Here is an 18,631-nt window from a genome sequence, read left to right on the forward strand (position 1 = left end):
GCTGAAATCTGAAAACAAATAAGACTTGTATGAAGTAGCTACTTTACTCTGTTTTTCAGGATGCATGTATTAACAAAAAGCTTTCTGATATGAAATTCTAGTTAACTACAACTCTCCAAAGGAGGATAAGAGAATGAAAAGGTAAGGGTGAAGTCAAACCATTGTGCCCAGTAATAATAGTAATAATGGCATTTATTAAGCACTTACTATGTGCAAAGCACTGTTCTAAGCTGGGGAGGTTACAAAGTGATCAGGTTGTCCCACAGGGGGCTCACAATCTTAATCCCCATTTTACAGATGAGGGAACTGAGGCACAGAGAAGTTAAGTGACTTGCCCAATCACACAGCTGAAAATTGGCAGAACAGGGATTCAAACCCATGACCTCTGACTCCAAAGCCCATGCTCTTTCCACTGAGCCATGCTGCTTCTCTGGTACTAGAAGCAAAAGAAAATCAAACAATGTAATTTGTATATGTTAAACTAGGGGAAGTGAGAAAAATAGTCCAAGTACAGAAAGCCAGTTCAGAGGGTCTGAAGGCTAGGAGAAAGCCAAGATTAACAAATGAAGGTCAGAAAACAAAATTGGTCAGAAGTGAGGCAAGAGTTGGAGAGATGAAAATTCCATCAACAGGAACAAATGGAAACATTGAATCAAAGTTACTTATGGGCTGGAAAGACACAGAGATAAATAAGGAAGAAGAAAAACAAGAGATCTGGATTCTATTTTTAGCCTGTCAAGGCAAGCTTATTATATATATATAATAATTCCTAGTTCAGACACAGCCTAAAGTCTGATGTGAATCTGTGTGAATTTCTGTTCATCTTATTGCCTCCTCATGATCCAGAACCTGCATACTTTGATTTTTCAGGTAATAATTGTCGAGAATGAGTTGGCGCCCGAAGGCGCTATTTGTAAACTCCAAATTTCAATCACGTATTAATATTTTCTCTGGTTTCAAAATTGCAAGGCAAGATGTACTGCTCTAAATGCCAATAATAGCAGCAGGGAGTCATCAATTATGCAGAAATATTCAACTGCTTCCTTTAATGCCATCTATCAATCCCAGCTCCACCACTTGTCAGCTGTGTAACTTTGGGCGAGTCACTTAACTTCTCTGTGCCTTAGTTACCTCATCTGTAAAATGGGAATTAAGACTGTGAGCCCCACGTGGGACAACTTGACTACCTTGTATTACCTCATATTACCTTGTATCCCCCCAGCGCTTAGAACAGTGCTTGGTACATAGTAAGTGCTTAACACATACCATTAAAAAATACAGTTTACAATCTCTAAAATATTATGAAATTTCACCTACATTAAAACTGCCAAGCTGGTGCCCAATAATAATAATTAATAATATGCTTTTAAAATTTCCACTAATTAGCTAACAGAAAATTAATCAAACCTGTTTGAACAGATTATAATTTTAGTCTTTTGTTACCATGAAAGATAAATGGGAAACATCTTTAATATACCTGGGTCTTTGTGGGAGTTGTTTTTTTTCAAATATCAGGCCTCAGGAGCCTTTCCCAGTGAGGTTGGTGGGTAATTCTGGTTCTCAAACAAAACAGTATCTTTTAATATGATACTGCATCTCAGCACTGGAAATTGTAGTGGTAATAGCCGGTATTTAGTAAGTACATACTATGTGCCGTGCATTGGGGTAGAGAAAAGATAATCAGATCATAATTCCTGTTCCTCACAAGCTTCACCAATCTTAAAAGGGAGGGAGAACAGGTATTTTTTCCCCCATTTTACAGATGAGGAATTTGAGGTACCAAAATGTTGCACACAAGTAATAGAATTTCGTTCCCCCAACTTTCAATCCTAGGTTCTTTCCATTAGGCTATGCTACCCCCCAATTTTCAAAAAAACCCACTAGACATTAATCTGATCTTTCCATGTATGAAGTGAGTCAAGTTTGAAGAACAATTCTTAGAATCATAGAGCAGGAAGGACCTCAAAACATTACAGGCATTCAGTAAATGCTACTGATCAATCTGGGCCAAATCCTGTCTTTAGACAAACATGTGCCTATAAGGATGATGAGTAACCACCTGCTCTATTATTAAAAATCTCCTAGAATGGGGGACTCCAGAACATCCAGTGATAGTCTGTTTATTTGTTGATCACCCTGAAATGAAATGACAGTTAAAATCTACCCTGCTTCAATTCTTCATTTCCAACACATCTCTCCCACCATAAGACAATTTAATCTTTTCTATCCTAGATAGATAAAGAGGGGATCCTCTTAAAACCCGTGACTGAATCAAAATCTAAGCAACTGAAATAAGAAAACAACAATTTTCACGTTGAAGACACCTTTCAGTCTTTCCCTTAGTTGGATAGATCTCCGGCTCTTCTGTTCAGATTGAATATCTAAACTCTCCATTGTAATGGGTAGGAATTTTCCAGTTCTGGCTGTAATCCTTTACTTTAATCGTAGGTGCACAAAGGAGGCACCTGTCCAATTGAGCAGATAATATCAAGACCTAAAAAAATAATTATATACCATGAGAGAAACAAAGTAAATTATTGAAGTACACATGCATTCAAAACCTATTGTTCTCTCAGTTGGTATACTGTTTATTTTTTTCCCCAGCTGGCTAACAAATGTATAATTCCTCTGCATAAATTGCTGGAAAAAAGTTGTGAGGTTTTCTTTCTTTTTAGGGGTTGAAAATTATATACTTTCAACTTTCCCTTGACCAGAGGACAGTACCTCTATTGACAACATCAATAATCTCTACTTTTGTCTTTTTGTATCAGTTATTTAAACTTTTGTAAGCCATAGGCCCTCCCAAATTGGAAGGCTACATTTTTTTCTCTCTATGAAAAATCCCAAGAATACAAGCTGAATTTTCTCCTCCATAATAAAGACATTATGAATTTTAAGTGGCTTTTCAACATCAACAGTTTATTCTTAGAGCAAGCACTGAATCATTCACGAATCATAAATCCATTTCCCTAGGGAGTACCTTTCAGATTTCACTTTTTTATTTTAAAATGAAGACAATAAATTAATTATCTTTAATGGGAAATTGCAACATTTTTCCAAAAGACTTCAATATAGCTAATGCTAAGAATCTTGTGTTATGTTTCCGATTATGCTACTGGGGCTAAGAATCTCTGAGTCAAAGGTTTGGGGGTTTCAGTGTCTGGATATTATGTGAATATTAAAAAATCACAGTGACTTTTTATTGTGAGGTACTATCAATTAATATACGGCAAATGCTTCGCTAATCCCAGGTAAGAATATGGATGTCAGGAGGATTAAACCTTAAAATATGAACCCAAATTGGAAAAAAAAAATCCTGAAACTTGTACCTACGGGTGGAAAGGAAATAGAATAAACTTGGTGATATAAAATCAAAAGTTAATAGGGCTGGGGACTTCAAAAGGAATTGAATTATTTTGAAACTAAAAGGGGCATTAAGAGAACCTAAACAAATTAGTATCTCTTGGCAGGAAGAAGCAGATGGAGTCTCACAGGGAAGGCTTAGTTTAATATGGTCACTTTATGAACATTCAATACAAATGAATGGACAATTACAAAGATGCATTTATATTACCCCTAATCTTAGCACAACTCCACAATTCGTTCAGACAATATTTGATTCTGTGCAGACTATCAGCAGGTGGCACTGTTGGATTGGATTTTAGATACACAATCTTATTTATTAATGAATTTTTTTCTGTTACAAAGCATTCGTTTCTTTGTGAAAACAAGTTCATCCATTACTGGAATAAATGATATCTCACTATAATGATATTGAATTAGCATTTATAATAAATGAGCTTCTGTTTGTATGACTCCATTCCCCCATGGTTTAAAATCAATTCTCTTAAAAATCTTTTTTTTTATTGGTAGGCTATTGGTAGAATATTGGCTATTGGTAGAATATTGGTAGAATGGTAGGCTATTGGTAGAATAAATGATATCTCACTATAATGATATTGAATTAGCGTTTCAAATCAATTCTCTTAAAAATCTTTTTTTTATTGGTAGGCTATTGGTAGAATATTGCCTATTGGTAGAATATTGGTAGAATTGGTAGGCTATTGGTAGAATAAATGATATCTCACTATAATGATATTGAATTAGCATTTATAATAAATGAGCTTCTGTTTGTATGACTTCATTCCCCCATGGTTTAAAATCAATTCTCTTAAAAATCTTTTTTTTTATTGGTAGGCTATTGGTAGAATATTGGCTATTGGTAGAATATTGGTAGAACTGGTAGGCTATTGGTAGAATAAATGATATCTCACTATAATGATACTGAATTAGCATTTCAAATCAATTCTCTTAAAAATCTTTTTTTATTGGTAGGCTATTGGTAGAATATTGCCTATTGGTAGAATATTGGTAGAATTGGTAGGCTATTGGTAGAATAAATGATATCTCACTATAATGATATTGAATTAGCATTTATAATAAATGAGTTTCTGTTTGTATGACTCCATTCCCCCATGGTTTAAAATCAATTCTCTTAAAAATCTTTTTTTTATCAGTAGGCTATTATACACACTCTTCGGTATGTGTTTTTTTTTTCCTTTTCCTCATTCAGTTAGATGTACAATTGGAAGAAACACAGCACTGTAAAACAAAAATCCCTGTCTTCTTTGAAAAATTATAAAAAGGAGGCCTGTTTGAAGTCTGATTTTACATTAAAGAGCTTGAATTTTTAGAGTAAGAAGGCACTCAGAGACAACTGGCATGTTGTATGTATTTTAAAATTCAACCTCCTATTTCTTAGTTTTGCATTTCTGCATATGTGGATAGCAAGAAAATATCAAGTAGACAATTTATTTTTTCAATTTTTCGTTTGAAAAACTGGTTATCGTTGGAACCCTGAAACAGGACATTTCATAAGGTCCCGGAATATGAAGTACCAAAATCTCATAAAGTAACCTTACCTCACTTTTACCTATAATGCAGAAACTTTTTATTCTGTATTTGAATCCTGATGGCTCAAACAGAATGAGTAGCATTCTTTTATGTAATATACGAAAACATAAAGCCATCAAATCTGTTTTAAGATTGTAAAGCAGCATAATGAATATGATATAGGTTATGGAATGTTTCAACTTTTTATTTCTGTGCCATATGGTGGTATTAATAGACTGTGATTGGAATTAAGCACCATTTAGAAAATAATCCAATTCTCCTTTGTCTCCTAAACTACCTCTATTTGGTCACGGGAAATGGTGTGAGGCAAAGAAACTTTATCCTAGAACCATGTGGTGATACAACACCTTTAGCCTAAGAGCAGAAAATAGAGGTCCTTCAAAATAGGGGGAGAGTGCATGAAGACTAGCTTCACATCACATTTCTTTATTTCCCACCCATTGAGTCATATTTTATCTTCTGATGTTTGCTGAGAGCCTTTTAAAATTCCCATGGAGATTAGACCACCTTGTCTTTTACCAAAATCAGTGGAGGATCACTGACAAGGAATTAACAAGTTTCCAGTTGGCTAGAAGAGGGGAAAAATTAACCAAAATTTTTGTTTTCCATTTTGGAAACAACTACTAACTGAGAAAATCAACACTACTGTATTTCCTGTGGCCTGCCTAACTATTCCTTTGGTATTCCCCATAAGCTTTCTCTGGGGATGCTCATTCAGACATTAAAACTGTAATACCACATCCTTAAAGCCCAGTTCATCTATTGCTATTTTTATTATTATGTTATTATTCAATAATTATATAATATACAAGGCAGCCTAAGCATCAGGGAATTTACAAGTTAATCATTTATAAAATGATCCCTGTTCCACAAGGAGCTCGCAGTTTGGGAGGAGACACAGAACAATAGAAATATAAATACACAAACTGCACTGAAAACAAGTTAAAATTCCATAATAAAAATATCAACAGTGCTCCTCACTACACAGAGGGAACAGTGTTTGGATAGCTCACCACACTAGGTAAAAGTTCTTGGTGAGAAGCAGCCACTGCCTTTCCCATGATCTAAAAATCTGCAAGGCCCCCTTTTTGTGGCGAAGAGAGAGCAAGATTCCACTTCTCAGGGTTGGGCAGGTAGAGGAAAATTCTGAACCTCAAAGCTTTCAGAGTGAAGATAAAATGCTGTTTCACGCTGTTAAATATCCCTCCCTTCTGCATGGGCAGGGGAAGATCAGGCATATTTGCTCATCTCCAACATATTCCTTTAAGTAGGGAACCAGTAATAGAGCCCATAATTTATCAATAAGGAACCTGAGAAGCAAAGCGACTATGTCCGGACTAAAATATATTGTCAATTAATGTGAGCACTAAACCTTGAGTCTTAGTGCTAAGACTTTTGGTCCAGGCCTTTTTCCACTCTATTATCCCATGACTTTTGGAAAGGCACTTTGCAGCTACTGTCATTTTTATTCTAGGAGTGGTAAAAGCATTGCAGCAGGAAACCTTTTTTTGCTATTAGAATAAACTTGTGAATGCTTCTTTTGGAGGAGGAAGAGGATCTCATTTCACATAATTTGCAACCTTGGGGTTTTGCTTGAAATCCGATCCTCAAACTCAAAGTGACAGATCAGAGAAACCACATTCTGCCCAAGTTTGTCCTGAAACATGTAAAAACAAAAAGTTTCCCCAAATTAGCACCCCAAACCATAGATGACTCTTTGAACTCCAAAGATGGAGAGTCATGGAAAGTTTCAGGCCTTAAAATCCAAATTTAAGGTGACTTTACAACCGCTTGTACATTTTGTCTCAAGTACTTGGCTGATAAAATCTGTGGGCAACTTTTTTCCTATAGGATAGTTAAGAAATTCTGTAGTGATCAGTCTCTTCTGGTTCTGGTCATATAGCCTTTTCCTTTATCAGCCATTCTGCTAATTACCAGCCAGTTTCTGGGATGGGTTTATGACTGATTGCAATCTTCCCAGAGAGAGAGAAAACGGATGCCACGGCTTGTTTGGAATGTAAATCCGTGTGTCTACCTTTTCCCTCTATTCATCCATATCACCACCATTTTGTCCAAAGTTGGTTTCAATTCATAAATATTCCATAAAAATCCTGCCATGTGAAAGCAAAGTAACTTGACATTTCCTTTCAGTTGGAGAGAAAGCAATTAGGCAGTAACCTAGGGGTGCCGTCATTTCCATGCTGGATATGTATAATATACATCTATACATAAATAATATCAAAATAAATGCTAGTAGAGTGACCACACTTTCATACCCATCTGTTTACAAGTGACTTGGATCCAGGCCATCAGTAGAGTTGCCAAATCAACATGGATTGCAGTGGGTCAGCTGTGTGAAACCTGGTGAACCCATCTCTTCTATAAGAAATTCCTCTAGTATTAAAAAACTATCACATTCTTCCTTCCCTAGCTTGCTTTTAAGCCTATTAGTAAGTCAAGAAACCAAGACCCTCTCTTGCTCTCTTTTTGGTTTTGCATCCCTATGTAATTGAAAGATATAAGATGCTCTGCTTCACTAAGCACAGAACATCACAGCTAAACTGGATAGCTACGTTACCCTACTTTGGTGATATAAAATTCCTGCCACTTTGAAAATCAACTTTCTGAGATCCTGAATTGATCAGGTGTGATTCTTTGATTCTGTCAGTGTAATCGCTTGGAAAACAGTAGATTCCTCAGGATTGACTGAAACAAGTTAAAAAAAACTGAATTTTAGTAATCCTGCATTGATAATCATTGACATTTAAATTAAAACTAAGTGCAGATTTCTGATATAAAAGGCAATTAACAATAAAAGTGGTATTTTTAAGCACTTACTCTGGGCTGAGCAAAGTCACTAAGCACTGGGATAGATATAATTATAAATATCTAATAATATATATTAGATATAATATATGCAGATCGGACACAGTCCCTGTCTCCCATGTGCTCATGGTACAAGGAAGAGGGAGAACAGGTATTTAGTCTCCATTTTAAGGATGAGGAAACATAAGCATACAAATTGATGGAGATATAAAGTTATGCAATACAATATTATATAAGGAAGCAAAGTCAAATATGCCTCAGCAACAGAAGGATAATGTAGTATCCAATTGTCTCTACAGACTGTAAACTCACTGTGTTTGCTAACTCTGTTGTTTTGTATTCTCCCAAGCACCTAGTAAAGTGCTCTGCACTTAGTGATCTTGATACAGAGCTTTGCATTGTCCTGTAGATTTAAAGCCAGGGTGGGTAAGACTCATGATCAGAGGAGCCACAGCCCAAAAACATAAGCCACAAATGATAGAGATAAGTTCCAAGAGAGAGAGTAAGGGAATCATCTTGGGGGTGGGGTGGGAGGGCAGGGTGCCATAACCCTCCCCACCCAAGGACTTCAGTACTGAGAACTCATGCAGTATCACTGATGCTCTCCAAATCCAACCAATCCCATTTTTTACCATGTCACAGAATGCAATCTGTGAATAGGTAGGCAGGAGGTGGTAAATTGCAAAGTGAATATTATAATAATAATAATTGTGACATTTAAGAACTTACTAAGTGCTAGGCACTATACTAAGTACTGGGGTAGATGCAAGACAATCGGTGGGACACAGTCCCTGTCTCACATAGGGCTCATAGTCTTTATCCCCATTTTACAGGTGAGGAAACTGAGGCATAGAGAAATGAAGTGACTTGCCCGAGGTCAACCAGCAGATAAGTGGCGGTGCTGGGATTCGAAGCCAGGTCCTCTGACTCCCAGCCCCATGCCCTTTCCACTAGGCAACACTGCTCAATGTGCAATACTTAGCTTTTCACTATGAACTGCACAGAAAGTGAAGAAGAGCAGCAGTTTGGACATCCCTGACAGGATTTGGTTAAATTATCAGTCATATGTTAGCATACACCACAAGAGATAATATATTTAGAAGTAACTGACCAGTTAAGTAAAAGGCCAATGAGTTTAACTGGTGTCCTATCATAGACCTTAACTTTAATCTTTGGATAATGTTTGACAGTCCATTTTTTTCTGAATGACTTGAAGGACATCTATAAATCCTACTATGGTTCCAGGATAAGTCATTTTTTTTTCCAGCATCAGCCCACATGTGACAGCACTGAGCAGGATATCTCAACATCATGCGAGGTCACTGAGTCCTCCTGAGCAATTCCTTCCATCCTCCCTGGACTAGGTAACTCAGTAAATTGGTGATGAAATATTAAACCAAAGTTATTATTTATTAATGGGTCTAGCGTGACAGTGACTGGGAGTCAGTACCGTCTTAAGTAATGCTGATAGCAGCTCCAGCTGGTTCCACCCACCCAATGCAGTTAGTTGCATTAGAACTATGGTAGTTGTGATTTTAGCCCCCAAGAATAGAGGCAAGTGTGAACATTTAGCCCAAGTGATGACACTGAGCAGTATTAGTTCAGAAACTTGAGCCCCATATGGGAAATGCAAACATATGTATTTTTCCATCATCATCATCATCAATCGTATTTATTGAGTGCTTACTATGTGCAGAGCACTGTACTAAGCACTTGGGAAGTACAAAACAGTGCTATGTACACATTAAGTGCTCAGACACCATTGGTTGATTGAGAAATCAATCCAATTATGTTAAGCACTTACTGTGGGCAGAACACAGTATTAAGGACTTAGGAGTGTGCAATATCATAGAGTTGGTAGACATGTTCCCTGCCCACAAGGAGCTTGCAGTCTAGAGAGGGAGATAGGCATTAAAATAACCTACAGATATGTGCAAAAGTCCCCTTTTAGACTGTGAGCCCATTGTTGGGTAGGGACCGTCTCTATATGTTGCCAACTTGTACTTCCCAAGCGCTTAGTACAGTGCTCTGCACACAGTAAGCGCTCAATAAATACGATTGATTGAATGAATAAATAAGTGCAGAGGGGCTGAGGATGGGGTGAATATCTACCCCAGTGCTTAGTACAGTGCTTGACGCATAGGAAGATCTTAACAAATACCACAATCATTATTATTAATATCAAGTGCTCTAAAGGGTGTAAATGCAAGTGGGGAGATATGAAAGAAGAAAGGGAGAGTAGTGGAAATGAGGATCTAGTACTGAAAGGCTTTGGAGGAGAGGTCATCTTCATTAAGCTTCGAAGTTGGGGAGAGAGATGGTCTGTAGGATATGGAGGAGGAGGGAGTTCCCGCCAAAGGCAGGATGTTAGAAAGGGGTCAGCAGGAAGATAGACAAGATCAAGGTACAGTGAGTAGGTTGGAGTTAGAGGAGCACTATGTGCTTGCTAGGTTGTAGTAGGATATCAGGGAAGTTAGATAGGAGGTTGCAAGGTGATTGAGTGCCAATGGCAAGGAGTTTCTGTTTGATGAGGAGTTGGATGGACAGCCATTGGAGGTTATTGAGAAGTGGGGAAACGTAGACTGAATATTTTTGTAGAAAAATGATCCATGCAGCAGGGTCAAGTGTGGACCTGAGTGGGGAGAGACAGGAAGCAAGGGAGGTCAGCAAGAGGCTGATGTGGTAGTTGAAGCGGGATAGGAGAAATGCTTGGATCAGCATAGTAGAAGTTTGGATAGAGAGGAAAGGGAGAATTTTAGCCATATGGTGACGGTAGAACTGACAAAACTTGGTGACATATTTAATATGTGGTTGACTGAGAGAAATGAGTCGAGGATAATGCCAAGGTTATGGGCTTGTGAGACAGAGAGGATAGTGATGCTGTGTAAAGTGATGGGAAAGTCAAGGGAAAGGACAGGGTTTGGGTGGGAAGATGAGTCCCGTTTGGGGTATGTTAAGTCTGAGTTGTCAGCTGGACATCCAAGTAGACATGTCCTGAAGGAAGGAGGAAATAGCAAGACTGCAGAGAAGGAGAGAGGAACACATTCCAAGAAGAATGGTTTATAAATATCCGATCAAATGTCTTTTTTCATTGAAAGTATCGGTTGGCTTTTAAATACTTCTTTTTTATTCACAAATAAAACCATTTTTAGATTATTTCTTTTGTGGTATTTGAAAGCACAGCGTTTAGATTAGATTATTACTAAAAAAAGAATGGGGACAGATGAGTTACCCTAAGTCTTGTGCTTTCGGAGACTTCTAGGCATCACAATAATGTTTGAAATAATCTTGTGCATTCAAAAACTATTATTTGTTTTAAAATACTTAGTTATATATACTTCTCAATTTCCAGCATTCCAAAGTAGAAAATTTTTAACGAAATAAAATGGATCTAAGAATTTTGAAATTACTATATTGCAGCGCAAAACACAACAGCCTGAGAAGGTTGAGATTGATTCCAAGAAGGATTCAGAGAACTTAGTGAATGCCCTCAATACGCACCCCTTTATAGTAACTGTGATCTCCCAATACAGTGTCCTCGCAAATATTACCAATTCACTTTAGGTGTTTCTCCATATTATTTACTCAATTTTTAAAATTTTGTGGGAGCAATCTTCATTCCAGTGACAGCATGGCCTACTATTATTTCACTGAAAGTAATAATTGTAATCATGAGCATGATTGTCTGGCCTGATTGCCTAGTATCTACTCAGTTCTTAGGGATTGGCACAAAGTGTTTAAGAAACACCACCATTATTATTATTACTGTTGGTAAAATGTTTCCAGTTCCCTTTTTATCATCACAGACATTGATGGGGGTTTTACCTGAATCCATTTAGGAACTCCCACTTTGCTTTGAAAGAAAGGTAACCAATTAATTTTATCATCAGAAGTTTCTGGCTTCATCAAATCTTTGACCTTTGCATTTCTGCTAGGGTTTTGCTTTGCTGTGTAGAGCTTTGCTGTGTATTGGTATTTGTTATTTAAAATGGATTCTGTGTTTATTGGTTTCACTTCAGAGTGTTATAACTTGTTTTCTAATAGGTTTAGTTGTGCAATCATAAAGTGCAAGTTGGAGTTTTGGCTGGGGTTAATTATTTAATGTGGCTCATACTATGGCAATGTCAACTCATTCTAATGTTAGTGTTGTCGTAAGAGCTGACTCACATACTATTTGGTGTATTATTTGTGCTGCATTTAGCTGAGTGCAAAGTGGAAAAAATAAAATGGAAAAAGAAACAAGAAGCAATACAAATAATCCTCTAATCATTTTTCCTTATTGTGCCATCCCTACGAAAGGAGCAGATATGGTTTATCAGAAAAGCATGGCCTTTGAGTGGATAGTTCTGGCCGAGGAGTAGAAGGGTTTACAGAGGTCAGAAGAACTCATGTCTTTCTCGTTAAAAATAGGTGTCTGGAAAGGATGAGGCAATGAGTTCATGTAATGGATGACAAAAGTAGGGTCACCAGGTGCAGGTTCATAGAATAACTTTGTGGTCATAGACCAGTGAACCTGCTCATAGAAACCTCAGTAATTGTGAATGATATTTTACACTTCCATACATCATATAGGTCCTGAAGCCATGAAAACACCTCTTGCAGAACTGGATTTCCTATCGATGCTTAAAATATATATATCTATCACTCACAAAGTATTAGCATCTTAGAGCAGAAGAGTGTACAGGAACTTAGTGCTAAAAAGTACCTTTCATTAACGTAAAAGATGGATACCTGTAACTCTCTGTCTCAGTTATAAGGTTCCTTTGCCTGCTCTTTGCTTTGATACATAACAGGTAAAAGGAAAAACAAAACCTATAAGTTGTAGGTATAGTTTTAAGTGAATAGGTAAGGTCTTACCCACTAAACAGGAAGGGCTTGGGAGGAAGTTGGATTTGAAAGGGGTTTGAATACCTGCAAAGGGTATTTGAGGCTGCAGCTATGAGACAATCTAATCAAAGAAGATGAGGAGGTGGAATTGGGGTGACGCAAAGAAAGTGCTGAAAAAGAATAGTTGCCTGGAAGAAATGAAGGTGATGGCGTAAATAAGCTCACGAAGCTCTTGTCAGCCTTAATTAGAGAAAACAAGGTTCAGTTGTGATCTTATAATCAAAGGAGTGGGGTGAGGAAGGGATTCTAGTAACAGAAATATGTTTGTGATAGTAATGATAATAATGGTGATTAAGCACTTACTATGTGCCAAACACTGTGCTGAGAACTGGGATAGATAAATACAATTGTATCAGACACAGTTCCTGTCCTGAATGGGGCTCACAGTCTAGGAGGGAGGGAGAACAAAAACTTAATCAGTGCAAAACCACCCCTTCTCTTCTCCCCCTTCTCCTGCTAGAGGGGACTTTTGCCCCAGGGATTTTAGGTTCTGTGGGGGCTACCCAGTAACTGGGAAATCCTCACTCCTCCTCCCTGATTCTGGGAGGAGGGGGCTGAAGAGAGGGAGGACTGATCTCTCCATGCTTACCCTCATTCACTTAGTAGAAGTGGGTGGACAAAGAGAGGGAGGACTGATCTCTCCATGCTTACCCTCATTCACTTAGTAGAAGTGTGTGGACAAACCCTGGCTCTATTTGGTCCTTGGAAATATGATGGAAGCTTCTCACCAAGAACTGTCTGAGGTACTCAAAGACGGCCCCCTCCAAGATTGTTAAATTGACATATTTTACAGCTAATTTGGGGTTAGAGTATAGTCTAATTAGTTTATTTGTCCATTCTCCCTCCCACTTATATTGTGAGTCCTCTATCTTGTATGTAATTACCCCAAATCTTATTACAATACTTTACACAATGAAAGTGCTAAATAAATGTTAGCAATGATCCAAATGAAATTATCCGGGAGGAATAGATTGCTGCTCTGAAACTGGTACAACTCAGGGGTGAATCAGAGATTTGATTTTGAGATTCGGGTGAAAGGAGTGGATCATTTAATCAATCGATTAATCAGTCTTATTCATGGAGTGCTTACTGTGTGCAGAGCACTGTAGTGATGGCTTAGGAGAGAACAATATAAAGTAGTTGGTGGTCATGTTCCCTGGCCACAACAAACATATTCTAGAAGATGAGCTTACAGTCTCGAGGAATAAAAATATAATATAGAATTTAAAGTGTAACACCATAAGGATGGAACCTCTTGCCTTAAGAGCTGGCTCACGTACTATTTAGTGTATTATTTGTGCTGCATTTAGCTGAGTACAAAGTGGAAAAAATAAACTGAAAAGGGATTAAGAAGCAATACAAATAATCCTCTAATCATTTTTCCTTTTCGTGCCATCCCTACAAAATGGTTTATCTGAAAAGCACGGCCTTTGATTAGATAGTTCTGCCCGAGGAGGAGAAAGGTTTAAAGAGGTCAGAAGAACTCATGTCTTTCTCGTTAAAATTAGGTGTCTGGAAAAGATGAGGCAATGAGTTCATGTAGTGGATGACAAAAGGAGGGTCACCAGGTGCAGGTTCATAGAATAACTTTGTGGTCATAGACAGTGAACCTGCTCATAATAACCCTGCTCAATGTCAGCATAGTGGCCCACTCAGATGAGCACTATCCTCATCCTCATCATTATCATTGCCAGGTTGAATGTGTGAGGAACTATCAATCAATGGTATCTATTGAGTTCCTACTCTAGAGCACTGTACTAGCAGAGGAAATAGATATTTAAAGAAATTACAGGTTGTGGAAGCAACTGAACATAAAGATATGTACACATGTATGCTGTGGAGTAGGGGTGTTGGGGTGGGAACACCTAAGTGCTTAGGTTGTTTGGACTCAAGTCCATAGGTGATGCAGTAAGGAGGAAAATAGGATGGGGAGATGAGAAATTAGAGAAGGCTTTCTGGAGGAGATGTCATTTTAGTAGGGCTTTGAAGGGGAGGGGATTAGTGGTCTGCTGAAGGACATCTTTGAAGTTCTATGCTTGAAGATTTGTATTTCCTATATAAATATGTATACAGTTTCTTAGACATTTTTTATAGTATTGGGGAAATGGTGAGTGAGGGACCAGAGGGAAAGATGTACAGGACAAGTATGTAATTCAGTTGGTTTCCAAGTTCAGACTGAGATGGCAGCAAAATATGAAGAGCTAAAGAAGGCTGATTACAGGTACAGTGGGCCAATTGCCTTTTAGAAATATTCACTGATGAATTGCTTCCATAAAGTGACTGTTTTCTGGAGCTTCCAGTAACAAGTCTAATAGTCCAAAATTAGGAAGGAGAAAAAGGAATAGAAGATGGAAATTTAGAGAGGAGGAAGATTTGGAAAGAGAATGAGAGAAAAACAGAATCAGTTATAAAGTCAGAGAAAAAGACTGGAAGAAAAAGAAGGAAAGAAAGGAAGAGATTGGCGGAGAGAAAAGGAGAGGGCAAAGTGGGAAGGAAAGAGAAAATGGGAGAGAGAGAGATACAGCCAGTCAGAGAAAATAATAATGATATTATTTGTTAAGTGCTTACTGTGTGCCAAACACTGTTTTAAGTGCTGGGGTAGAGACGAGGTAATCAGGTTGTCCCATGTGGGGCTCACAGTCTTAATCCCTATTTTACAGATGAGGTTACTGAGGCCCAGAGAAGTGAAGTGACTTACCCAAGGTCGCACAGTAGAGTCAGGATTAGAACTCATGTCTTCTGACTCCCAAGACTGCCACTAGGCCATGCTGCTTCTCAGAACAGACACACACAGATGACAGACACACACATTCACTCACCATTACTCGATCTCAGGTATGTAAACATCCAGATACGCAAATGGTATCTTCCTTTCAGAACAGCTGCTTTGGGATACTGAAGTGAACATGGAGATCACAATAAGGTTATTGTTAACATCAAGAGACAACAACCGATGGAGCTAAGGGGATTTAAAATCACTTTCTAGTAGGTCTGATTTAACATTTGTGTGTTAAATTTTAAAATGGAAAAAAAAACCATCAAATAAACAGATTCTGAAAATCCCTATGACACAATGTAAAGGAATTTTCGAATGTTAGTATTGGTGAGACTCAGACTTCCTACTGAGGTATTTGTACCAGGAAAGCTTTTGCTGCCCATGAAGTCAATAGAATAATAATAATAATGATGATGGCATTTATTAAGCACTTACTTTGTGCAAAGCACTGTTCTAAGTGCTGGGGAGGTTACAAGGTGGTCAGGTTGTCCCACAGAGGGCTCACAGTCAATCCTCATTTTACAGATGAGGGAACTGGGGCACAGAGAAATGAAGTGACTAGCCCAAAGTCACACAGCTGATGAGTGGCAGAGCCGGGATTTGAACCCATGATCTCTGACTCCAAAGCCCGGGCTCTTTCCACTGGGCCATGCTGCTTCTCTAGAAGCCATTAGAAAGTGAAGAGTACTTGCTTTTGCAATATATGAACTGGATGACTGGAAATGTGCTTTTGGGGTGATGGAGTCCAGCCGGCAATCATTGTTAGACACTTGAATTTTCTGTTTGGACACTGTGACCTGTAATTGAGCTCTAAGGTTAAAGTTTACATTAGTCACAGATTGAGGCCAGTTCATTAAGACTCTTGGTGAGCTAACTACTACTGTATCAACACTGACAGAAATTTGAAGAAGGAAAACCCAAAGATGCAGACTGTGGAGTTTTGGGATTTAGAACTTTATTAGGGAGAAACTAGAGATTCTAGAGATGTTTGAAATCAATGTCATTTTTATGTGACATAGGGATGGAACTCTATATAATACAGTATTTGTCCTAGAATTGTGGGAAAGGATAACTATTACTATGAAAATGAGATGGATGTGGAGCATTTTCACAAAAAATGTACTGTTAGAAGTTGGTATCCTAATAATTGATCACTGTCTTATCTCTTACCTTCAGTAGTCTCTCTCCTGCCTGAAACTCTGTACCCAATCACATCAGTAAGAGTGCTTAGAACAGTGCTTGGCACATAGTAAGTGCTTAAATACCATTATTATTATTATGACAGCTCTCTGCATATTCATAGCTCTTCCGAAATCACATCTTCTCCCGGAGTCCTTCCTCAATTAATATCTCACCTCCCCACCCTATATTCCCTATATTTCCTACCCTATATTCCCCCAATTAGCACTTCAGCCCTTCTGTGCCAAATAATAATAATGATAATAATAATAATAATTGTGGTATTTGTTAAGTGCTTACTATGTGCTAAACTCTATAATAAGCACTAGGGTAGATACAAGATAATCAGGTCCCACATGGCACTCACAGTTTAAGTAGGAGAGAGGACCAATATTGAATCTCCATTTTGTCGATGAGGGTACTGAGGCAAAGAGAAGTCAAGTAATTGGCCCAGGGTCACACAGCAGCCAAATGGTGGACTCTGGATTAGAACCCAGGTCCTCTGATTCCCAGGCCTGTGCTCTTCCCACTAGCCCACCCGGCTTGTCTATAATTAGCACTTGATATAGTTAGTCCTGTGTTGCAATCTAACACTGGCCTGGAGCCCATTCCGTGGAATTGGCCTACTGGGTCAGGCAGTGACTGCAGCATTCCCCGATTCGGAGGTCTCCCCTATTGGCCCTGGGGCATTTATTTATTTTTTATTTATTTATGTTTTAATAAAAATAAAACAAGCACAAGGCTTCCTACAGGTGCTTTCCCTGCTCTGGGCTGATTGAGAGACGGACCTTGGGTAGCACAAACCACCCCAGAGAGGATGGCTTTTACGCTGGGTTGAGTGGTGGTCTGTCAGACATGAAGGGGGAGAGAGTAACAGGCCAGATGGAGGATTTGGGCAAGGGGTGGGCAATGAGATTGAGATACAGCAAAGAGCTTGGTATTAGAGGAGCAAGCTGGGCTTTAGTAGATTATCAGCGAGGTAAAATAAGATGGGGGAGCTGATTGGGAGCTTTAAAGACAATCGTAAGGAGAGTCTGTTCGATGTAAAGGTGGATGGGCAACCACTGGAAGTTTTTGAGAAGTGGAGAGATTTGGCCTGCATGCTTTTTTCAGAAAAATGATCCAGGAAGCAGACTGAAGTACGGACTGGAGTTGGGGAAGACTCCAGGAAGGTCAGGGGAGACCCTGATGCAGTAGTAAGTGCTTGGATCAGCTGAGTAGAAATTTGGATGCAGAAGAAAGGGACCATTCTAGAGATGTTGCAAAGGAAGAACAGACAGGATTTAGTGACTGATTGTATAGGTGGGTTGAATGAGAGAGATGAGTTGCGGATAATGTCAAGGTTAAGTATAGGTTTGGAGATGGTGAAGGTGGTGGTGTTTAGAGTGATGGGAATTCAGAAGTAGTCTATCTTTATACTCTATTATTTCTCCCTCCCCTCTTGACTGTAAGCTTGTTGTAAGCAGGCAACATGTCTACCAGCTCTGTTTTATTGTACTCTCCCAAGCACTTAGTACAGTGATCTGCACACAGTAAGAGCTCAATAAATAAGATTAACTGATCCTTCTTTCCTGAATATTTTTAGCGTCTGCCTCACCTACTACACTGTAAGTTCCTCGAGTGGAGGAATCATGTCTGCTAATTCTATGGGACTCTTCTAAGTGCTTAGTGCAGGGTTCTACATACAGTAATAATAATGACATTTATTAAGCACTTACTATGTGCAAAGCACTGTTCTAAGCAGGGCGGGGGATACAAGGTGATTAGGTTGTCCCACGTGGGGCTCATAGTCTTCATCTCCACTTTACAGATGAGGCAACTGAGGCCCAGAGAAGTTAAGTGACTTGCCCAAAGTCACACAGCTGACAATTGGCAGAACAGAGATTCAAACCCATGACTTCTGACTCCAAAGCCCGGGCTCTTTTCCACTGAGCCACGCTGCTTCTCTAGGCACTCAATAATTTCTGTTGATTGCTAACAATAACAGAAGTGATAGATTTCCTATGGAAAACAAATACCATGTTGAGAAATGCTCTCCTAATGCTCATG

At 38.6% G+C, this 18,631-nt stretch overlaps 1 protein-coding gene across 1 annotated transcript in view; it reads right to left on the minus strand.

Annotated features, from left to right (window-relative positions):
* The window catches only part of BCAS1 (brain enriched myelin associated protein 1), a 122,152-nt gene extending 106,663 nt beyond the window's left edge, over positions 1-15,489 (minus strand). Inside the window, exon 1 of the mRNA XM_038750098.1 lies at positions 15,447-15,489. Within this exon, the coding sequence (XP_038606026.1) occupies positions 15,447-15,474 (28 nt within the window). The 5' untranslated portion in view covers positions 15,475-15,489. The remainder of the gene's footprint in view (positions 1-15,446) is intronic.
* Between the last annotated feature and the right edge of the window lie 3,142 nt (positions 15,490-18,631).

This window comes from Tachyglossus aculeatus, chromosome 8, assembly GCF_015852505.1.
Source record: "Tachyglossus aculeatus isolate mTacAcu1 chromosome 8, mTacAcu1.pri, whole genome shotgun sequence".
In the NCBI taxonomy this organism is placed as follows: Eukaryota; Metazoa; Chordata; class Mammalia; order Monotremata; family Tachyglossidae; genus Tachyglossus; species Tachyglossus aculeatus.